General features: G+C 49.8%; 2 protein-coding genes across 2 annotated transcripts in view; one reads left to right on the top strand and one right to left on the bottom strand.

The window, feature by feature from the left end:
- Positions 1 to 2,499: 2,499 nt before the first annotated feature.
- Nubp1 (nucleotide binding protein 1) lies at positions 2,500 to 14,025 on the top strand. The gene is made up of 11 exons (XM_038325707.1): positions 2,500 to 2,630; positions 2,707 to 2,811; positions 4,780 to 4,913; positions 8,346 to 8,414; positions 10,327 to 10,359; positions 10,901 to 10,991; positions 11,595 to 11,749; positions 11,888 to 11,998; positions 12,229 to 12,331; positions 13,533 to 13,616; positions 13,896 to 14,025. Exons 1-11 carry the CDS (start codon positions 2,612 to 2,614, stop codon positions 13,952 to 13,954), a joined length of 963 nt encoding a protein of 320 aa, XP_038181635.1. The 5' UTR covers positions 2,500 to 2,611; the 3' UTR covers positions 13,955 to 14,025.
- A 5-nt stretch (positions 14,026 to 14,030) lies between these two features.
- Positions 14,031 to 24,104, bottom strand: part of Tvp23a (trans-golgi network vesicle protein 23 homolog A) — a 33,265-nt gene continuing 23,191 nt past the window's right edge. Inside the window, 5 exon segments of the mRNA XM_038325708.2 lie at positions 14,031 to 14,868; positions 16,241 to 16,369; positions 17,458 to 17,586; positions 17,809 to 17,898; positions 19,150 to 19,294. Of these exon segments, the coding sequence (XP_038181636.2) occupies positions 14,809 to 14,868; positions 16,241 to 16,369; positions 17,458 to 17,586; positions 17,809 to 17,898; positions 19,150 to 19,294 (553 nt within the window). The 3' untranslated portion in view covers positions 14,031 to 14,808.

A 24,104-nucleotide genomic window follows, 5' to 3' on the forward strand; every position in this document is an offset into this window, starting at 1 on the left:
TTCTGTTCTGCACAGGGAAAAGAAGATAGTCACCCAAGACTCTTGAGAAAGATTTATTTGGGAAGGAGGAGTCCAGGAGAGTTGGCTGCCTCTACCAGGGAGGGATAAATGGATAGACAGCAGCCTCTAGTGAAATAGGCAGAGAGGCTTATATAGGGCTTCTTAGGGGTGGAATTTTCCCAGGGAGAAAAGGGATTGGTTAGTTTTCCCTGCTCAGGGATTGGTTAGTTTAGTTGGTCAGGGACAGAGATGGCTCTGACTTCATGGCCAAACTGTGTTTCATTCACTGGTTCTTTTTAGTTTTTGACTCTAATCTTAGAACCAGGGCATGTTTCTTTCACTGACTCTGATTCTAGGGACAAAGTGTGTTTCTTTGGCACTGGTTTCAAAGTCAGGGCATATTTCTTTGGCCCTGGGTTCAGGGATAAAGATTTTTCTTTCCCTGGCCCCTAGTCTCAGGTCCAGGGTGTGTTTCTTTCACTGGCTCTGGGTTCAGAGTCAGGGTGCTCAGTGATTGGTTAGTTTCCTGCTCCAGTTGTTCCTTTTACCCTACACCCCACAGACATTTTTTTTTTAAATGTCATGCAGCTGAGTCAAGAAGGCACTGGGAATGATTTGTTGTGTTTTTACTCTATTTTTTGTTTTTCTGTGTAGTGTTTCTCTGTGTAGTTCTGGCTGTCCTGGAACTCACTCTGTAGACCATGCTGGCCTCGAACTCACAGAGATCCACCTGTTTCTGCCTCCTGAGTGTGGGATTAAAGGAACCTACCACGACCCCCACAGTGACATACTCCCTCCAACAAGGCCACACCTTCTGATAGTGCCACTCCCTTTGGGGGCCATTTTCTTTCAAACGACCACACAGATGGAACAGATTGTGAGTGTGTGTGTGTAATACATACATACATACATACATACATACATACACACACAAAATGCATATATAGATAAAATATGTAATAGTGATGAAAAAAGATGTCATAACTTTGATAGACAGCAAGGAGAGATAAATGGGAAGATTTGGAGGGAGGAAAGGGAAGGGAGAAATGATGTAATTATTGGAAGACATTCAGTGGTGCAGCCTTGGCGGGTCCCCTGGCAGGTGGGAGATAGACACACCCTATGGAGAGAGCTCGGGTAAAGTGCTTATTTAAGGGTTATGGAGGGGAGGGGAGAAGGGAGAGAGGCAGTGGTTATCTCTTCAGAAGAGGGATGAACAAAGAGAGAGAGTTTGGAGGAGAGAAAGCCCGAGATCAGCTTGCCTTGGCGGGAAGGGAGTGCTGTCAGCAAAATGATAACAATTATAACTTCAAAAATAAATGAAAAAGAGTTTAGAATCCCTCAACTAAAACAACAACTACCTTGTGCCCAAACTGCATATAGTAGTGCCCCCATGGGCACCCATGGCTGTGAAGCAGCCAGGCTCCCAGAGAGAGGACTGCAGCAAAAGCAGTGGGAACATGGGCGTGAGAGAAAGCTAGGAAAAGCTCCCAGAAACTGGGGTTAGCAACCAAAGGACACAGGAAGAGGTTCCACTGAAGGGAAAGTAACAAAACACTGAACAAATTATTATTAATAGCATAGAGGTTTTAAGAGTGTCTTTTTATTTTTTATTTTTTTTTTAGCCTAGGAGCCAGGAGTGGTGGTGCACATCTGTAACCCCAGCAGCTAGTAGAGGCAGGAGGATCGAGGAGACCTTGCCCTGCTAAGGATTGAATTTATGGCTTCTCACTTGCTAGACAGGTACTCTACCACTGCGCTATACTGCTTTGTAAATAAAATCTCACCTCTTAACCAAGAGTGGCAAGAAAATCTTTAACTCAAAGTCAGCCTGGGCTACAAAAGAGAGAAAGAGGAGGGGGAGGAGGAAGTGTTTTGTTTTTATAGTGCTGGAGACAGAATAAAGGCTCTCAAACATGCTAGATTAAGCACTCTGTCGATTGAGCCACAGTCCCAGCCTGCCTGCAAGGGAATCTAAGAAGGGCAGATTATTTAAAAATAAATATCGAGACATAATTATAGTGGTTTTTGTTTGTTTTAAAGATTATGTATACAGTATTCTACCTGTACGCCAGAAGAGGGCACCAGATCTCATTTATAGATGGCTGTGAGCCACCATGCAATTGTTGGGAATTGTACTCTGGACGAGCAACCAGTGTTCTTAACCTCGGAGCCATCGATCCAGCCTTTTTTTTTTTTTTTAAAGATTTACAGATTGTACTTTTACTAGCCTCAACACCGAGGTCATGGAGCGTAAGATTCTTTGACAGAAGTCATATATTTTTTTTAAAAAAACTTATTTTTGTGCATTTGTCAGAGGACTGCTTTCAAGTGCCCATTCCCTTTCCACCACGTGAGTACTGGGAGTCGAATGCAGGCCGTCAGACTTGCTCTACAAGCATCTTTACTCGTAGAGCCACCTCACCTGCTCAGACGCCTTACCATCTCAGCTCAGCTTTGGAGGAAAACGAAATCGGAGCCCCACCCACTTGCGCATGCGCAGTCCCAGTCTGGCGAGACAGTTCACGCGACCGAAGGGTCAGATTGGACCCGCGAGGCGGAAGCACGCTCCTGGACTTCCGGCGAGCGCAGCCCCGGCAAGAGTGGCAGCATGGAGGAGGCGCCCCACGGTGAGCTGGCGCGGGACGCGTGGGTGGCGGGCCGCTGGGACCGAGCCGCTCTGAATGTGCCCTTGTCCCCGCGCAGGCTGCCCCGGAGCCGACAGCGCCCAGGCGGGCCGAGGAGCCTCGTGCCAGGGATGCCCCAACCAGAGGCTGTGTGCGTCGGGCGCGGGAGCCGCACCGGACCCGGGTGAGGAGGCCGACGGAGCAGGAAGTGGAAGGGGCGGGACTTGAAGGATAAATGACAGCAACTAGTAGACGGAATTGTCTGTGGTTCAGGGGGCTTGGCGTGGTAGGCGGAGCTTGAGGAGCGAGGGGCGGCTTTAAAGGTCAAATGGTGGAGGAAAGTCGTGGAAATGGAGTCCGAGTCTGACTGTGATAGTCAGGGAACCAAACGGGGCCCTTAAGTCAGCTTGGTGTCTCCGGCTTTTCCCCCAGCACCCTGGGGGAAGAAGCAGAATAGCCACAAGTTAGAAGCAAGCCTGGGTTACACAGTAAGACCCTGAATTAGGCAGAGGGTGTTGACACATGCTTGTTAATATCACCACTTAAGATGTTTTCTCTTTTAGAAGAGGGTCAGGAGTTCAAGGTCACTCTTGATGAGGGGCGCGGAGAAAAATATATGGCTCAATAAAAACAAACAAAAAGATACAGTTTATTTGGGCACAGTGTATACGGAAAAACAAAGCCACCCTCGATTTTCTAGCGAGTTAGAGGCTAGCCTGTGCTTAGATGAGACCCTATCTCAGAAAAACAACATTCAGAAACTAAATAGGACTTTAAAGAAGGATAGGATAGAAAAAAGTGATATAGGTCAGCGGTAGCTTTGAGTGACAGCCACTGACCTCAGTATACTCAAGGCCAGGCAAGAGGGAGAGTGGATAAATGTTGGGGTCTTTCGAGGCTACGTCCTGGCATGTGTTTGTCACAAATCTCTGTACGGAGAAGATGAGTCCACCCCTCAGCAGAAATGAATGTTCGTTGTGTGAGGCAACTGTGAGAATGAGGCCACAGTTGGGGAGAGATGCAGGGGCAAACAGATTAAACCCTTCAGGGATAAGTGGACCAGCTCCAGGCCGAGGAGGACTGAGATCCTGCCTAGAAGGGGTTCCGAAAGCAGGAAGCTGGGAGAAGCCAAACAGACTTCGAGCAAGATTTCTGATTGCCTTATCGTGAAGAGTAGTTAGCCCACCATGTACTTTTTAAGGATTTGGAAAAGATGAGGTGTTGGAAGCACAGTGAGATGTTGGGATGGATACAACTGTGAGCCTGTCTGTCAGGGTTTCTCCTCCTTAGCACTGGTGACGTTTGGGGCTGTCCTGTGCTTCAGACATCCAGCATCATCCTACATGCCACTAGTAGTCCCTCCTTGTGTCATCCAAAGAATTTCTGCAAATGGTGACAGATGTTCCCTTGCTGGTTGTTTTTGCTTGTTATCTCTTTAGACTCTGGGGGCTTGCCACCCAGCTCCCAAATGAATCACATACTTAAATAGGAATGAATGTCTGACCTTAGCTTGGCTTGATTCTTGCCAGCTTTTCTTAAACTAAATGATCCCATCTATCTTTGACCTTGGGGCTTTTATCTTTCTCTATTCTTCTATACCTTTTCTTTCCTTCTTACTCTGTTTCTGGCTGTGTGGCTGGGTGACTGGCCCCTGAAGAAATTCTCTTCCTTCCTCTTTCATTCCCAGACTCTCTTTCTCCAGATTTCTCCTCATATTTCTCTCTGCCTGCCAGCCCCACCCATTTCTCTCTCCTGCCTCGCTATTGGCCGTTCATCTCTTTATTAGCCCATCAGGTGTTTTAGACAGGCACAGTAATGCAGCTTTGTAGAGTTAAACAAATGCAGCGTAAACAAAAGTCACACATCTTAAAATAATATTCCCCAACATCTCCTAGGTTGTAAGGCTTTACTCTCTGCAAGGTTGTGCTCAGGAGCTGGGAGTTTGAACACCTTACCCTCCTGGGAACCCATGTTCTAGTAGACGAGGCAATGCATAAATGAAACAAGACCATTTCAGGCTTGATAGTGGCCATATTTTCTTGATATCTCATAAGGAGCCTTAGAAGCGGCTTAGAGAGTGTGATGCTTCCAGCCTTTGGAAGGACACTCAGAACCAAGGCGGAATGGTATCACCTCATCTGCTTCTTTGTAGCCGTGGAGGAAATCAAAGAGAAAATGAAGACTGTGAAACACAGAATCTTGGTGCTGTCTGGGAAAGGTGGTGTTGGGAAAAGCACGTTCAGCGCCCACCTCGCCCACGGCCTGGCGGAGGATGGAGACACACAGGTGGGACCCTGGGCTATGCTGGGAGGTGTGCTTGTGTCAGAGGTCCTGATGGCTTTAGGGGGTGATTCTCAGTCTCCAGGGAACCAACCTCTCTGACTGTCTTGTCCCAGCAGAGAGAATGAGGACCTGCCTGACCACTTCTGGGTGTTTCACTGGGTCCTCTAACCCAGAGGCAGCTGGCAACATGGCTCGTCACATTCCGGTCCTGTCACACTAGGCCCTTTACACCTGCCCCTCTGAAGCTCCTGTGCTCTTCAAGTCCAGATCCTGAGCTGTAGTTTGGTCCATCTCCTGTGAGCTAAGAGTGGTATTTACATATTTAGATGCAAGTCACATTCATAAGCACATAAATATTACTCTTGTTTTTGTCCATAAAGCAGGAAACATTTTTTGTTTGCTTCTTGTAAAAATGACCCTTGTGCTAGGTCCCACATCTCAAGGGTACAGACAGGCACCTCACCGCCCATGTGACACACACTTGTAAGTCTCACCATTTTGGAGCCTGGGGCAGGAGAATTTTTAATTCAAAGCTAGCCATGGCTACAGAGTGAGACCCTGTCTCAAAACAGACAACTAACTCAAATCCCCAGTACCTTGCTGGATGCTGGCTTTAATAAAGGGTGCTCACTCTGCCTCCATTTTCCCTTCTGTGAGATGGGCACAGAGGCCTGGGTGGGAGGTTGCACCAGTTCTCCCACAGAGTGTTCTGGAAATGCCCCACAGCATCCTCATCACCACTGCACTTGGCTCCCGTCCAGGGCAGGTTAAATGTTCTGTTGGGGGTAGTCTCTTGCCACCAAAGGGTCAAGTTTTCTTGACCTGTACAGGGCAATCTTTTGATTCCATTGTCTGTGTTTCCCACAAGTAGCTGGGGCTGGAGCACAGTGGTGGGTGTTTGTCTGAGAGGCAGAAAGGGTCCTAACGCCCACAGGAATTGAGGTGTATTGGCCGGACAGGCTTCGGCTCTCAAGTTGTTGAAATGTTCTCAGGCCATTGTGTGTGTGCACGCCTTCCTTCACACGAGTGTTCTTACTACATCCTGGTCAAGACTTCAGTCTGCAGCCCAGTGTGGAGACAGGACTGGCAAGCTGGGTTTCTTTATGCTGTTACAGTTATTAAGAAAGATGGTGATCTGGCACGCTGGCTCACCTGTGGTCTTGGCATTTGCGAGGACTGCCAAGAGTTCCAGGCCAGCCTGTGCTACAAAGTGAGACTGCCTCAAAACTGAAGGCAGCTTGTGGGAAAACCTACATTCTCTGGGCAGCGTCACGGCAGTGGCCGCAGGGCCTCCCTCCGTGCACGTGTAGATGTGGTCAGCACTGGATGGAGCTGCTGGTGAGCATCAGCAGGGCAGTTTCTCCAGCCGTCTTGTTGCCTTCTGCGACCCAGTCTGCCCCAAGCTGCTGTTCGCCATCTTGTTTGGGAAAGACCCAGGGTAAAGACAACAGGAGTGGCGTTGAGCCCTGACCTGTTCATAAGTGCTTCTGTGCCTGCTGCGCACACTGCCCCCAGGCAGAGGAAGGAAGGTGTATGTAAATGAGGGAGGGGCCTTTGTAGGCCAGGCCAGGGGCCTCTAGGATCACACACTGCCTTCCCTTGCGTGCGCTCAACTCCTGTAAAGTCCCGTGGGCAAAGGTGGCAGCATCGGTGCTGTCAGTTCAGCTGTCAGGAAGCCCCAGACCCTCCCCGAGGTCGTAGCTCCCCGGCCGGAGCTGCCTTGACTCTCAGACTCTTCATTTCCTGCGCCAGAAGCTCTGGTAGGCAAAACTCCTTGTGTAGTGAGCCGGGACCCTGTGAGGGAAGAAAGTTGACATTTTCAGGGGGGCAGTGCAGGGGACACTGCACAGCACCTCCACTCCGCACTTACCGTGGGAGGGACTCCTGGGAGGTCCTGAGTGAGGAGAGAGACCAGGTTTTCAGCAGGCACTCACTAGCCTGACCTAGGCAGGAGAGGAATGGTGACTGGGGTACCATCTACCATAAGGAGCACCCCAGGGAGACCAGGGTACAGAGCTTGTCACAGCATTCCTGGACAGTGGGGTGACTGTCAGTCTGGGAATTGCATCCTGGTGTCACTTGGTTGAGTTCCTTCTCTTGACTTGTGGGGCAATTCTTTCCTCAGAAGGAGCAGGTGAGACAGGTAGCTGGAGACCTGCTAGGGCGGCGGAGGGCCTCTGCTTTCCATGTCCTCTCTCATGGCACACACCCAGGTCCCATCCTCGGTGCAGATGTTCCTCTGCTGCACTTTTGGGCAGGGATCTTAGTGGTGAGGTTCTCTTCATCACCAGTACCACAGTTAGCCAGCTGTAGAGGAAGTGGGACTGGAGCTGGAAGAAAGAAGCGAGCACAGGGCAAGTTCCAAAGTTCCCAGACCACCAGTTCTCAAGATGAACGGCTGCCCTTCACAGGGTCAGCCAGTGATGCCACAGGCCAGTTGTCAGACTTAGGGACAGTCTCTTCTGAGACTCCCTAAGTCCCCAACAAGAACTTCCCAGATTCCTTTCATATTTTTTAAAGATTTTATTTGTGTGTATGTGTATCTGTGTCAGTGCCATGTGTGCATGTGCCTAGAGAGGCCAGAAAAATGTGTTAGATAGCCTTGGAACTGGAGTTACAGGCTGCCCAGTATGGGTTTTGGGAACTGACTGCCTTCTTGGAGAGCCTTGGGTTCAATTCTCATCTCCCATATGACAACTCACAACCGTCTGTAACTCCAGCCCCAGGGGATCTGATGCCCTCTTTGGCCTGCATGGACCAGGCATGCATGTGGTGTACAGACATACACAAAGGCAAGATACCCACACAAAATTAAAAGGATTTATTTGGAAGTGTGTGCGGAGTGCAGTACCTGTGGAGGCCAGAAGGGGACTCCAGATCTCCCTGAAACTGGAGCCCCTCGGCGTGGATGCTATGAATCGGGCTCTGTTGAAGAGCAGCTCTTCTCTCAGTGTCCGAGCTATCTCTCCGGGATCTCTTTTCTCATTTTAAGGCTCTTTTGAAAGCTTGTTTTCTGCTTGGTCCCAGGAAAATGGGGCTTGCCTAGAGATCAGCCAGAATCCACTCAGTCCTCTCATCTTCTTTAGGCCTGAGAGTGTCACGGGAAGAGCACTGCCATCGGAAACTTTGACTCTGTTCAGTCTCTCTGTCCCTTACTCATTGAACAAGTCCCCAGACCTCTCTGAATCTCAGCGTCATCTGAGTGGCTTAATGACCTGCTGTGGGATCACCCTGTTTCACACTGGGGACTGCATGGATGCCTTACCCTAGGAGTTATACTGCATCAGTGGCCTGGAAGGCCACGTTATACCTTTCCCATGAGAGAGTGGGCACTCAGCCGTCTGTTTTGGAGTGTCGTCCATGTCTGTGTCCTGTCTTGGTATACATATCTCCAGGGTCTAAGCAGCCAGTGATGCTGTCTCTTCTCATTCCCAGGTCGCCCTTCTGGACATCGATATCTGTGGGCCGTCAATTCCCAAGATCATGGGCTTAGAAGGAGAGCAGGTGATGGCTGTTAGAGAACTGATTCTCTTTGGGCAAGCATGTGTACTAGCCCCTCTGTTCTTCCTCAGTAGCTGTGGATTTGGGGGTTTGGGATTACATACAAAGTACATCCACATATATGAGAAGCCTTGGTTTTTGACCCTTTCATGGTGTGGGAAGGAAGCAACAAGCAGGAGGCAGAAAGAGAGGTGGAAATTCAGCTCTGAGCAGGAACTCGGGGCTAGTGTTTGCTTGGGTCCACTCTGGAAGCTAGAGAATCTCTCAGAGCCATGGTCTCCTCTTGGTAGCTCAGACCCTGATTGCGGGATTGGTGAGAAACATGCCGGTAGTGGTGTCTGTTACTGCCCTTGTCCCGGAAGGACCCCTGGTGGTGTGTAGAAGCTGGGCCAGGGCCTTAACTACAGGTTCTCTATTCTAGACATACAGTGTCAAGCAAGGCAAAAAATCCACATGGGGGAGGGCAGAGGACAGGAGGCTAAAGCAGGAGAGTGGAGGGCTTCCCAGTGTGGAGAGCTAGAGGGGCAAGAGCAGGAGCCTTCAGCCTCAGTAAATAGGAAGCTTACCCAGGCTAGGCTTGGTCGCGTTGCCAAGGCCTTGGCTGTGCATCTGAAGACTGGGTATGTGCCGTGTCAGCCACGCTGAAGTAAAAGCAGGAGTCTCCCCTAATCAGTGAGCCCTTGCACAGCACACATCCCAACCTGGGGCTACTTAGAGTGCAAGCATGACTTATGAAGTAGAATCCAGCCAGGCATGGTGCTACAGATGTAGTCCAGTTACTTGGGAGGGTGAGTCAGAGGGATCACTTGGTTTATGGGGCCAGGGGTGTGGCAAGACCCTGTCTGGAAAACGGAAAGAGGAGATGCATAGTCTGATGTGGAGGTGGAAGTTGCTTACGTTCTAGTTTCATATTAAATAGGGCAGAGTTCAGCCCTGGGGGTCCAGGTCTAGAAGTAGCCCCATGGGACTTCCTGGTGACTCTGGGCCCTTGCCCTCTGCGGATAGCATTCTGGAGTCAGGGCCAGGTTTTCTGTTTGCTTGTTTATTTGGTTGGTTGATTTTCTTTTAAACTCTCACTGGGTAGCCCTAGCTGACCTGGAACTCACAAAGATCCACTTGCCACTACCTCCTCAGTCCTAGGATTAAAGGTGTGCACCACTATGCCTGCCCTAAAGGCAGCTTTAAAAATTGTATTTCATTTTATGTGTGTGGGTCTTTTGCCTGCATGTATGTCTGTACATCACATGATCACATTGTCCAAAGAGTCCAGAAGAGGCTGTCAGATTGCCAGGAACTGGACTCACAGACAGATGTGAGCCAACATTTGGGTGCTGGGAACTGAACCCAGGGTCTTTGGAATCCTAGCCAGTGCTTTTAACTGCTGAGCCATCACTGCAGCCCCCTTAGGGTAGCCTTGAATCAAACTGTGTCACTAAAGGTCACAGGTAGTAGAGTCTCTTCTGTACAAAGTGACCTGGCTGCCTTACATGTACCTGCAGAAGCAGCAGCTGGCCAGCTTCTCTCGTTCTTACTAATACCTCAGAGTTGTGCCTGAACTTGGATAGTTTTGGTTCCTTGACAAGGACAGGGAGAGAGGGTTTGTGTCAAATAAGGTCTTCATCTCTCAACTCTCCATTAAGAGCTAACCGAGCAGCCAGCAGGTAAAAGTGCCTGTTGCCAAACCTGATGACTGAATTCTATTCCTGGGATCCACATACTGGAACAAGATTCTTGAAGGTTGCCCTTTGACCTCTGCATGTGCAGTTATGAAACACAAGCACACACACACACCAAATAAATGTAATTACAAAACCTTTTTTATTGAGTTGTGGAGTACAGGGTGGTGACTCACTGTGTGAAACCATCCTCTTTGGACCAGAGTGTAGCGATAAGAATGACTGCCATGTTCCCACAGGTTCACCAGAGTGGCTCCGGCTGGTCTCCAGTGGTGAGTTAGCCATCCTGGGGAGGCGGGTTGTGTGAGTGAGGTATATCTGATGAGCTGATGGAGATGGGGTTGGCAAAATATTGCTCAACTTGCATGTTTACTGAGGCTGTTTTCCAAGCATGCAGGTAAGATCAAGGACTGGTGGACCTTGTCTGTAATGGGCCCGATGGACCGTTGCCTCTGGTTCCATGACTCCCAAGTGGTATTGTGCACTGAATGACAGTGTGTCCCAGTCAAACCTCACCTCCAAGACCAGATTGTGAGGTCTCTACTCATTCAGTTAGACACCTGAGGAGATGGTGTTGTTTTGGCTTCACTGGCCTGTCATTGAGACACAGGCCACACATGGCCTCATGTGGATCTCACCATGGCCACCTAGGCTGCAAAGGGCAAGTGTAGGTGTGAGGCACATGACACCTTTATTCTTTGTTCTTTTCAACCAAATTCCCTGGGAAGTACCCACATATGGTTTATATAGATGTGTTGTGCTCTTGTTCCCCATAAGCAAACGTTTCTTCCCATTATCTCCATTCCGCTGCAGTATGTGGAGGACAACCTGGGGGTGATGTCTGTGGGTTTCCTGCTCAGCAGCCCTGACGATGCTGTCATCTGGAGGGGACCAAAAAAAAATGGTGTGTCACTCTGCTCTTCTGGCTCAAATTCTTGGTTCTGTCTATAGCCAGACTACCAGGGAGACTGCAGCACCTGATGCATGGGCTTTGTGGTGTTTGATGCTATTACTTTGATAGTGGGGATGGCACTCAGGACATCTACATGTGAGTGCTCTGATCTGGTATGAGAAGTACCAGCTTTCAGTGTAGACATTTTAGTGCCTACCACGAGTTTTTCTGCTCTTGAGACTTGCAGGACCCTGAAGTTATTTGTAGTGTGGTATCATGTGGCTGGTTTGTGTCAAGGAGGGAAATGTGAAGAAAACCCTTGGTGGATCAGTGTGGGGGAAACAAGGTCATGCAGAAAGCATGGCTGGGAACAAGCACCTTCTCTCACTATTGACACATGAGTCTGTTGGGGCAACGTATCTGTGCCATACATGATGATAGTAGCGCCCCTGACTTCATCATGGTCATCCAACATGTCCTCAGAGCTCACCTCCTGCTGCCTGGGGACAATAGGATCACTGTTGAGGGCCCCTGCTATGGTGTGTAGGAATGCTCGTGCAGACTGATAGGTACTGCTGGGGATGTGTGCATACACCCAGCCCTGCTCCCTTCCAGGCATGATCAAGCAGTTCCTCCGAGATGTAGACTGGGGAGATATTGACTACCTCATCGTAGACACTCCACCCGGCACATCTGATGAACACCTCTCTGTCGTCCAGTATCTGGCTGCGGCACACATTGATGGGGCCGTGATCCTCACCACCCCTCAGGTGAGTGAGCACCAAGCCATGGTTATGCTCCCCCGCACTCTGGTGGTGTACCTACAGCATCCTGGCCATCCCCTGGACCACACACGTGTCTTTCAGTGCCCTGAGGCCATGGGATAACTTCTCTGTGAACTTTGCCAGGAGGTGGCCCTCCAGGATGTCCGGAAAGAAATCAGCTTCTGCCACAAGGTGAAGCTGCCCATTATCGGTGTGGTGGAGAACATGAGTGGCTTCATCTGCCCCAAATGCAAGGTGAGGGTCCCAGGGGCAGGCCCGCTGCATACCCTTGACCTAGTAGGGAAACAGCAGGGTTGGTCTCTAGGTTTCTGCTTTTCCTGCAGTGTCAGGAAGGGAGGGGTCTCCATCAAGCCCTCGTCTGCCTGAGTTTCACATCCAAAATAAACCACTGTTTTACGTCTGAAAACTAGTGTGTCCTAAGAAACAGAAGCAGAATAACACTTCGTCCTCTTTCTGCCTCACAGAAAGAGTCTCAGATCTTCCCTCCCACAACCGGGGGTGCAGAGGCCATGTGCCAGGATCTGCAGATCCCTCTCCTGGGCAAAGTGCCGCTGGATCCACTCATAGGTGAGTCTGGACCCATGCTGCTTGTGCAGTCGTCTTAGCAGCTTGAAGTGTGGTTTGCAGGAGCAAGAGCGGTGGGTCAGAGCTGGACCCGCAGAAGAGAAGCAGTGAGGCCTGGGGCAGGCTCCTCAGATCCGCCTCCATGAAATCCCAGCCACGTGCCCCTAGCACTGCAGGGCCCTTTGGTCACTAGCAAGCACTGAGACAGCCTTCCCTGTGCCACTTCAGTGAGCACTGACATGCTATTGGGGACCATGTTGGATACTGTAGGATCCTGATGTTTGCACACTGAGAACTGAGGAAGAGGTGTACACCTGTCCATCCCAGGCTCACCCACGATATCAGCTGTGTGGGCAAGAGGAGATGGGCAGGGGCTCAGCTTCCCCAAGGTCAAGGTCAGAGTTGTCTTGTCTGAGTGGTGTGTGCCTGTCAGTGGAGCAGTGCGGGGTGCCTGAGTCTGAGAGGGCGGAGCCGGACCAGATTGGGCTCAGCTGCAGGTGGCTGTGCACCCAAGTGTGGGAGTTGCCTTTCCTGTCAGGGAAGATGGGACTGGGCTGTTTGAGCAGGGCCTGGTGTATGCCAGGTAGCAGCATGGGAACCTGGGCACAAGGGAGGTTCACAACCAAAGAGCCGTGTCTCCCTTGGGTTACATATGGTCCTGGAATGGTGTGTGTGTGTGCATGCACACATGCCTGCCTGCATATACATGGGAAGGACTAGCCAACTGATGCACCCCAGTGTGGGTGATCATAAAGATGAGATGATATGGGGAGAAAGCAGAGGGCAGGGTGTGTGCACTGTGGGGCCTGTCACGGTAACGTGTGTTTCTGGAGAGGTGCTCCATTCACACTGCCAGCATTTTCTTCTTAGTCCTTGTGGTTTTGCACACAGGCTCGCTGTCTCTATTGAAAGCCCTCATTCCCTTCCCTGTATTCTCATTTTCCTGGATTGCTAGTTAGTGGATCTCTAATGCAGACAACTGGGCCCAGCCAGAGCAGCAGAGACAGTTCTTTGGACCTGGAATCTGCATTTGCCACATGCAACAACAAAGTAGAAGCAGGGTTTCTGGGGGTGGGGACCAGCTGAGGCCTCTGTTGTGTTCCCCAGCGTTGCTCTCCATGGGTGGGGCGCCCAGGCAGCCATGCCACAGCCAGCATAAAGAGTGAGGCTTTCACAAGGGTCTCATTTTCTCTGTCTCTTTAAGGTAAGAGCTGTGACAAAGGCCAGTCTTTTTTCATTGAAGCCCCAGAGTCACCAGCCACAGCAGCCTACAAAAGTATAATTCAAAGTAAGTGTTTGGGACATCTGCTGACAGCAAGTCACCTAGAGGAGTGAAGTGGGCAGGTTACTGGCAACAGCAGGGGTGCTGGTGACCTGAATGATCAGCATAGCTCCTCAGGAGACTCCTCCTGTGTGTTTATGTTGTGAGCTAATTCTTAGTTTGAGAAACAGGGAGGGTGTGAAGTTCATAGCGTGGGAAATACAAGCCATAAAGGCCAGTAAAGCGGATTGAAATCCTGGGTCCTGCAGAGGTGACAGGAGAGCTCACCACTCACTTGTTTTCTAGGGATCCAAGAGTTTTGTAGTTCTCGTCAGTCACATAATGAGAACCTCATCAGTTCCTGAAGGGGACAGAGCCAATGCCACCTGCTCCTAGCCACAGAACCTGCAGGCACAGGTCCAGCCACATCTGGTCACAGACAGGATTTGAAGTCACTTCCTTAGGACACTTTGATCACCTGTCTGCCCGTTTCCTCCAGGCCAGAGGTACAGGTGCTCTGCATACAGACGCACTCATCGCAAAATAAAACTCTCCTTGAACCCGGACTCTCCCTGAACTCTCTGGAGTCCACCGGACGGGCAATCTGGGTCACAGGACTCTCAGGAGCTGCTTTTGACTCAGATTATAAGCCCAGGGAGGGACAGAGGGAGGATTGTGGCTTCATGGCAGACCTGTGTCTCCCTTGGGTGGACGGAAGTGACAGCAGTCTCAGCCCACACTGGGTTCTCCAGCCTGGGATCATGCTTTGGCTAGGGGCCATCAACATCCCCCAGAAAAGCCCATAAGTCATCCACAGGGTAATAGGTACCCTCAGGACATCAGTAATCTTTAGGGTCCCAGGCAAACTGTTTCCTAGTGCTTTTGAGAGACTGATGTGACTGTCCTCATGACCTGAGACTAAGACATAGGAACTGAGAGCTGCTGAGGGAAGTTATTCCAATTTCTACACCATTGTGGTGTGACAGTGGAAGGTGGCAGCCCCCTCCCCTGTCCTTCCTGTCCTCCTCCTTCCCCTTTACACACATACTCTTGGAATGTGCTGGGGTCCCTGTGGGAAAGATGTGACCTTTCTGAAGGTCGATGGTTCTGAGCAGGCCCTAAACTTGGGCACTCCATCTTGGACCTGCTCAGGTCAGCATGGAGGACTGGGAGAGTGCCAAGACCTCAGGCACAGCTGCTCCGGAGCTGCGTGCCTCACCTAACGCTGGTGAATGTCCAGTCCTTCAGGCCTAGGCTTCTCAAAGTCCCCTGGGGAAGCCTGCAAGACAAGAAGAACCGTGACTGTCCCAGCAAAGAGCAGCTCACTGCCAGGGCCCCAGTGCCACAGCAACAGCATTTGGACCACTGCACAGTGAACCTGTCAGACCAAAAACTCCTCATCCCTCCCTTCAAGAGATATTTCCATGGCTGGAGAGATGGCTCAGCAGTTGGGAGCACTGACTGCTTTTCCTGGTGACCTAGGTTCAATTCCCAGGTCCCACATGGCAGCTCACAACTGTCTGACACCCTCACATAGACATGCATGCAGGTGAAACACCAATGCACATAAAATAAAAATAACTTATTTTTTAAAAAGGAAATATTTCCTGGCTTCAAAATAAAACAGAAGACTTTGTCATTCTTAATTCTGTGTGGTTTTTTGTCTTGTTTTGGTGTGTGCGTGTGTTATGTAGTTATGTGCAGGTATGCGCATTCCATGATGCACCTGTGGAGTTTTCTCTGTCCGCCTTGTTTGTGAGTCAGGGTCTCTCACCTGTCTGCAGTGTGTACTCCAGGCTAGTTGCCCATGACCTCCTGTATCTCCTTTTCATCTGACCCCATGGTTATAGATGCACACCACCACATCTGGCTTCTGAGGATTCTTGGGATTGAATTTAGGTTGTCATGTCTACACATTCAGTTCTTTCATCCACCGAGCCATCTCCCTGGCCAATTCTGTAGGTTTTGCTTTATTTAATTTTATGGGTATGGGTGTGAGTGTTTTTCCTTAATGAACGTATGCATATTGTTAATGTGTGTGCTGGGAACCCAGTCTGGGTCCTCAGCAAAAACTTAGTGCTCTGAACTGAGCCATCTCTATAGCCCCCAATTCTGAAGTTTTAAATATCACTTAAAACTACAAAGTGTCAAACCCTGACTCTGCTGATAGAAGCTGTCAATCCCTTACAGACAGGATGATGGGTGCCAGCAGCTGGGGACGATGGGGAACTGGTGTCTAAAGGACAGGGCTACTGTTGGAGGTGAGAAGAGTGGAGCTAGACTGGCATCTGCACAGTGCTGTCCCTAGAACTAATTAACCTAATGTGCTTTTTATTTGTTTACTTACCTGTTGAGACAGGATCTCACTATTTAGCCCTGGCTGTGCTGGAACTCATGTAGACTAGACTGGCCCCAAAGTCAGAGATCCACCTGCCTCTGTTTCCAGAGTACTATGATTAAAGGTGTGCACCATCATGCCCAGTTAAAACTATACACTGGAAATAGTCAACATGGTAGATTCTAGATATACACGATAGAAAATAATGGTTAGCCGGCTGGTAGGAAGGCTGTTAGGAACTGAAGTTGCCAACAAGTGCCCTTTGCTATGAGCATCTGGGAGAAAGGATCCAGGGAGGAATGTGGCCACTCACCGTCTGGAACACTGTCTGGGACAGAAAGCTGGCTGCAACTGTGCTGATGTCACCCTCGCCCCCCATCTTACAAAGGATGTAGCCGTAGAGGTTGGCACCTTGGAGGGAAATCCCAGCAATCACGAGAGCCTGCATTGGGCAAAGGAAAGGGAAGCCTTCTGAGGGTGCAGACTGAGTGGGACTTTGTGGATTGCCCCAAACACTCACGGACACCTAAGCAACCCAGAGGCTGGAACCTCTGTGGTTCACACAGAGGAGACAAGCTTAGAGACAGAAGCTGCTGAGGTGGAGGCAGAAGCCGAACTGTGAAGCCCACAGTAGTTGCTTCTACTGTGTTCTGTGTCCCTGTTGAATGGACAGCCCTCCCAAATAAAACCTGAGTACTGTCAGCCTTCCCACCCAAAAAAGATGGTCTGTTAACGGATACCATACTTTTTAATAAATCTCCTTCCTGGGGGCTGAGGATGTAGCTCAATGGAGCACTTGCCTAGCATGTACACAGCCCCGGGTTCCCTCCTCGGTACCTCAGAAACAAATAATTTCATATCAGCATTATTCCCTATCTGCTAATGAATGAAACTGAATGTGGTATAGTCATACCATGGAATAGTATTTAACCATGCAAAGAAATGGTGTACTGATATACACTAGACTATGGTTGGACCTGAACGTGTGCTAAGTCAAAGATGCCATTTTGGAAAAGAACAAATGTTGTGTGATCTCACAGGCAAGTCTATCTAGGACGGTGGGTGCCAGGGGCGGGAAATGGCACAGAGGGCAATATCTACCAAGTGTAGATACTCTCTGAGTGGGGGTGATGAAAATTCTAAAGTGGGCTGGAGAGCTGGCTTATCGACTCAGAGAACCTACTGTTCTCACAGAGGACTTGGGTTTGGTGCCCAGCACTCCAGCCGGAAGCTTACAACAACTTGCAGCTCCAGGGGAACCCAGGCCCTCTTCAGGCCTCCAAGGACATCTGCATTTGCTGCACATACCACACGCAGTCACATACACACAATCACAAAATCTCTTCTAAAAATCCTGATTGGTCGTGTTGCTTATATAAATGCAAAAATGACAGCAGCCAGAATATACCCTTCAAATGGTGACCGTGTCCATTGTGTGGTCGTCTCCATCTAGCTGTTAGAGTGACCGCTGAGTCAGACCCTTCCAGCCCCTGGTTTGTCACAGCAGCAGGGGGTCAGGGTGCATCTTACCAGCCACTTGAGCTTCAAGGAGAACAAGGTGCTGAAGAAGAACACGGTCCAGACCACGGGGCAGATGATGAGGCCGAGCCAGAAGATGCGTGCCTCTGCTTCAGTGGCGGCCATGTGGTTTGGAGAGGCCTGTTGGGGGACAGCCGCTGTGCTTTCTCAAGCAACAACTTGTTTCTGCTTGTTTACTGCATACTGTTGCCATGTGAGTTTTACTGCATACTGTTGCCGTTTGAGTTCTGCAGAGGATTTGGGTAGGGCAGGGTCTGGTCTGGCACACGCACAACTCAGGAAACCTGTGTAAACTTCACACAGCCTTACCCCAGTTCTTGTTTGTCTTGGCTCAGAACGCACCTTTCTGGCTTCAAATATCCAGTGGCTTTTTCCGTCCTCATCTATCTGGTTCCACCATCTAAGACCCACCATGAGTCTTCCAGTTACATTCTGAGGAAAGAGGGCAAAAGGGCTGTGAGCACATAAGAAACAAAATAACTCATTGTTTCTGTAATGGTCTCCCTATGTAGCCCAGGCTAGCTTTGAACTCTTAAGCCTCCTGCCTCAGCTTCCTGGGCCGTGAGTACTGGGTGTGTGCCAATGCACCTGACTAATGCTTGTTGTAAACTGTAGAAGGCGTAAGAGAAGGGTGTGGGGTTGGTAAGATGACTGTGGGTGAAGATGCTTCTGCCAAGCCTGATGACCCGAGTTCAATTCCCAGGGACCTATATGGTGGAAGGAGAGAACTGACTTCTACAAGTTGTCTCCTGACCACATGTACATTATAACACATGTGCGCATGCTCACATGAAAAAGAAAGTGGGAAAGGGATGATGAATCGTAATTGTTCCTCCAGAGAGCTTTCCAGACTTCTTGTCTTTAAGCTTACTTTTTCTTTGTTTTGTTTTTTGAGACAGGGTCTCACTGGTTGGCCCAGAACTTAGTAGGTAGACTAGGCTTACCTCAGATTCAGAGATTCACCTGCTTCTGCCCACTTACCCCCTGCCCTCCCACCCACTGAGTGATGGTATTAAAGATGTGTGCCACTATACCAGCCCTTCTCATTTTGAAAAGTGGGATTCTGGCCAGGTATGGTAGACAGTGCGTGCCTTGAACGCCAGTCCTCAGAAGGCAGAGGCAGAGCCAGGCAGATCTCTGTGAGTTGGATTTAGCCAGGGTTACATAGTGAGTTGTTGCCTCAAAAGCCAAAAAATAGACTGCCTCAAAATAAAACAGATGGTCATATTATATGTTTTAATGTGTGTGTGTGTGTATAAAATTTGTACCAAGTCCAAAGCTGTATGGGGTTGTCACCCCCATGGTGCATTTGTGCACCTGTGACATCTGATCCTGGAAATGGCTTTCTGAAGCATTTTTGCTCTCTATTGTAAGTGACATGGGCCCAGTAATCCTTACAAATTTTAAACATTAATTTTGTGTAGAGGAGAAGGGCTCTCATGAGCCATACCAAATGTGGAGGTCAAAGAACAACTTTTGGGGATCAGTTCTTTCCTTGAACCATGTAGGTCCCAAGGATCATACTTGGATCCAAGCTTGACAACAAGCTCCCTTTACCTGCTGTGCCATCTTGCTGGCCCCTCAGTGTTCCTCAGTATCTAGTAACCATTTAAGCCAAAGCACCCCTGGGTCCCACATCACCATCTGGGAGCAAAGCCCACGGGTCCCTAGCAGGAGTCTTACCTTCACAGACCAGAAGTCAAGGGACAGCAGGAGGAGCACAATGACAAAGCAGCCAACGAAGCTCCTGCCGAACCAGTCACAGCACACATAGGTGATGATGGCACTCACGCGGAAGAACAGGTGGAAGAAGGTGGCCAAGGGGTGCCTGAGAAGACCCCGGGAGGTGTCCAACTCAGAACCAAGGACAAGGTCATTAAACTCACTTTGGCACTATCAGTGGGGCATTCGTCTCTGGGTGGTTCACATCAAAACGCAGGCAGCAGTAGTACTGTTCATACAGCTTAGCGTTCCCCAAAGTGACAAAGTCTCATGCATCCCAGGCTGGCCTCAATGATGACAGTGCCGTCCCTGAATGTCTGACAATCTTCCCTATGTTGTCCGTGTGCACTGCCACGCCTGGTCTATGTGGTGCTGGGGACCAAACCTGGGACGTGTGCATGTTATGCAAGCACTCGGCACCTGAGCCACACCCCAGCCCCTGAAACGTGTTGCGTGTGTTGCGACACTACTGTGTTCTCCCTCCAAGAACCCAGGACTTTCCCGTAATCTGACTCCAAACGTCATTTGCCCTCTTTGAAACAAGGTCACCTTTGAAGTGTAGTGAGGCTGATTCCTGTCTTTCCACCCAGTGGCAACAACAGTTCCCTAAAAGTAAAGATTGGGTCATCCCACTAGCATGGGTGAGCTCACAGGGCAGAGCTCTCAGGCCACCGGGCAAAGCATGTCCCTAGAGAGTTCATCCTAGGGGTAGGTGATGAAACTAATGGGGTCCAGCTCCTGCCAGCTGCCTGGTAAACCTACCATGGGAGGCCCTCAGCCTGCAGCAGCTGCTTTTAGAGAGCTGGGGCAGACGGTTAAAAAGGACCACCAAGCTGTTGGGACAGACCCATCTGGAGAGAGAGCAATAGCTACAGAGGACACACAAATGGCAATGGCTGACCCTGAGAGGGCGAGCTCAGGTGCACAGGAGGCTTCCTGCTGTGGCGTCCCAGTTTCCAAAAGCACACGGACAGAGCGCACGTCAGCTGGACGGACGACGACTGCCACATCAGCTATGTGATGGCATTGAGATGCACTTTGAGGGGCTGGGACGGGCTTGGCTGACAAGAGTGCTCACTTCGCCTGCACAAGGCACTGGGTGACCCCAGCACTTCACAGACCAGGTGTGGTGCTGCACACCTGAAACACCCACATCTGGGAGGTAGAGGCAAAAGGACTAGAGGTTCAAGGCCATCAGTCACATGGGGATGAGGAGGCTAGCCATATATATTTTAAAATGGCCCAGCTAATTCTTTAAAATATCACAGACTATGCTCCTTGCTAGCCTGTGGTCTGTCCACATGCCACTCCTGGATTAGTTATAAAACATGGATTTTAAAGAAATCTCGGGGGTTAAGGTACCTCCTGCTCCTCCAGAGGACCAGAGCTCAATTCCCAGTACCTGTGTCTGGCAGCTCACCCCACCCCCAACACACACAGTTACAGGCCTCTATACATGCAAGTATGTGAACTCGCATTTTCCCTCACATGGGAACACACATACATGTACATACACATACACATGAAAAAATATTTTAGTAGTCTCTGAAAATAATTTCTGGAATTTAATATATTTGTTGTGTTAAATGTTGTCAATTGAGATCACTAGGAAGGGCTGCAGAGATGACCTGGTGGTCAAGAGCACTGGCTGCTTTTCTGGAGGACCTGGGTTGGATTCTCAGCACCCACATGGCAGCTCACAAACCACCTGTAACTCCAGTTTTGGGGATTCAGTGCCCTCTTCTGGCCTCTTCAGGAACTGCATGCATGTGATACACAGACATATGCAGGCAAAACACGTGAACACATAAAATAGATGAAATCTTTTTACTTATTATTATTATTTTATTCTTCTCTCATATACTATATCCTGACTGACTGCCATTTTCCCTTCCTCCTCTCCTCCCAGTCTCTTCTCTCCACCTTTCCTCTCCCACAGATCCCTCCTCCTCTGTTTTCCTTCAGAAAGAGCAGACCTCCCAGGGTTATCAGCAAAATGGCATAACAAGTTACAACAAGAATGGGCACCTCTCTCATATCAAAGCTGGGTGAGGCAACCCAGTATGAAGAAAAGGGTCCCAAAAGCAGGTGAAAGAGTCAGAGACAGCCCCTGTTCTTACCGTGAGGAGTCCCACAAGGGCACCAAGCTACACAACCATAACATACATGCAGAGGATTTAGCATGGACCCATGCAGGCTCCTTATTACTGGCGGAATCTCTGTGAGCCCTATGAGCCCGGCTTAGTTGATTCTGCGGGCCCTCTTCTCGTGGTGCCCTCAACCCCTCTGGCTCCTACAATCCTTTCTCCCCGCTTTCCAAAGGATTCCTGAGCTCCAGCTAACATTTGGCTGTGGGTCTCTGCACTGCTCCCATCAGCTGCTGGAGGAAGTCTCTGTTGATGGTTACGCTAGACAGCTAAGAACTCTTAAAACCCACCGGGAGCACATGTGTGTGGAGGTCTGAGGACAGCTTTTCAGAGTCAGCTCTCTTCTCCCACTGGGGCTCTTAAGGTTAAAACTCAGGCTTGAGCCGGGCGGTGGTGGCGCACGCCTTTAATCCCAGCACTCAGGAGGCAGAGGCAGGCGGATCTCTGTGAGTTCGAGACCAGCCTGGTCTACAAGAGCTAGTTCCAGGACAGGCTCCAAAGCCACAGAGAAACCCTGTCTCGAAAAACCAAAAAAAAAAAAAAAAAAAAAAAAAACCTCAGGCTGTCAGGCCTGCACTTTTACTCCGAGTCATCTTGTCCACCCTGCTTCCTTAATTCTTGTTTCCATTATCCAAGATCATGGCTTAAGTCCTGTTTCGTGCAGGCTGCTCTCTCCACTCCTCCAGTGCCTCATTTATTCTGCATCTGGAGTTGGCCCAGCTTGCCAAAGCCAGGCTAATGCTCAAGTGGTCCAAGACTAGCTTCTAAGTTCTGAAGACTGTGGCTCAAGCCCTGAATGTATAGGTTACTCAGGCCAGCAGCCTTCCTGATCCATCCCTTGAGATGCAAATGGCAAGATGATCCTGAGCTAGCTGCCTGGGGTCAGTCTTCCAGGTCCTAATTTTTCTTGTAGCTCCATTGCCTTTCCAATGCTGTACAACTTCTCAGGCCTCAGGCTTAGGCTGGGAAGATGGCTCACTGGGTAAAATACTTGCTGTGCAGTGGTGAGGGCCCGAATTTGATTCCCTAGAACCAAAGCAGGACACATATCAGGAACTTCTGAGGTTCAGTCATTCTTATGGATGAGGAGGCAGAGACACCAGGATTCCCAGAAGCTCTCAGGCTGCTTAGGCAGGCATGCACAGTGAAAACAACATGGGTGGGCGCCGAAGACCAACCCCCAAGGCTGTCCTCTGACTGCACCTGCACTCTGACATGGGAACACGCTCATTCGCACACGAGTGAGCACAGGTGCTCAGAGAGGCCTCATTCTTCCCCCGTAAACAGGTGCAGTGTCTCTTTTGGATCCCGAAGAGATGGTGTATGGTGGTTACAGACGCGAGATTCTGAAACCCACACTGCTCTGTGACTGGGGACAGCTGCCATCCCAGCCCAGTGTCACTCCCACCACCAAGGAGCCACAGCAAAATTCCCCTCTGTCCGCAACTTTCTCTTTGTCATGCTGTGGGGGGCATTTTTGAGGGATCTTCCAGGACTCCCAACCCCCCACAACCCCCAAAGGGTCCATCGTCATGCTCAACAGACCGTCTTTTCTACTCAGTATCCAACCCCCCCTCCATCAAGAAGCCTATTATCTCAAGGGCAAGGGTAGATGTCTTTTTACTCTTTGGGGGCCCGCCACCAAGCTCCCAAATAAATACACAGAGACTTATTTTTACTTATGAATACCTGGTTTTAGCTTGTCTTGTTTCTAGCCAGCTTTTCTAACTTAAATTATCCTGTTTCTCTTCAACCACATTTTGCCTCTGGGCTTTTTACCTTTCTTTATTCTATGTATCTTTCTTTCCTTCTTGCTCCGTGGCTGGCTCGGTGCTGGGTGGCTGGGTGGCTGGCCCCTGGTGTCCTCCTCTCCTCCTTTCCCCACTTCCCATCCTTTCCCCTAGAGTTCTCCTCCTATTTATTCTCTCTGCCTGCCAACCCCACTTATTTCTCTCTCCTATTGGCCATTCAGCTCCTCATTAGGAGTGCTTTAAGTAGGCAAAGTAACGCAGCTTCACAGAGTTAAACAAATGCAACATAAAATAATGCAACACATCTTAGCATCATTAAATAAATGTTCCACAGCATAAATGAATATAATGCATCTTAAGCTAATATTCCACCTCAGGCAAGAGAAGAAAAAATGATCTCAGTGAGGAAAGGGGCAGATCCCTAAGGTGGTTTGTTCAAGTCTCCTTTATTCATAAACTCATTCTCACGGTTACAAGTCTTGGAGGGGAACGCCCACTGTCACACTCCTGGGGAGACACAGGTAGGTTCTCAGCCTGCGAGGGGTGAGGGGCTCACTGGAGGTCTTAACCGGTGCCTGGCAGAGGAATGCACAGGCTGTGCCACAGCCAGAATATGGACACCAGTCCCACCAAACAGGAACGCACAGGCTGTGCCACAGCCAGAATACAGACGCCAGTCCCACCAAACAGGAACGCACAGGCTGTGCCACAGCCGGAATACGGATGCCAGTCTCACCAAAGAAATGTACTATTCTGACACCAGGACACAGGAGGCCTGAGAAACACACACTGCTCAGTGAAATCAGCTGTGTGAAGAGGCTGTGTCAGCTGATCACAAAATGGCAATGTTCCAGAAGACACAAAACTACAGAGATGGTGCAAAGGCCGCTCTGTCAGGGGACGCAGGTGGTGCACGGGGGACTCTGGGTCAGAGAAGCTATTCTTTGCAATATTATAAAATGGAGGGTACAAGTCACCACACATTCATCAAATCCCACAGAATGCATGACCAGAAAAA

This window comes from Arvicola amphibius, chromosome 4, assembly GCF_903992535.2.
Source record: "Arvicola amphibius chromosome 4, mArvAmp1.2, whole genome shotgun sequence".
In the NCBI taxonomy this organism is placed as follows: Eukaryota; Metazoa; Chordata; class Mammalia; order Rodentia; family Cricetidae; genus Arvicola; species Arvicola amphibius.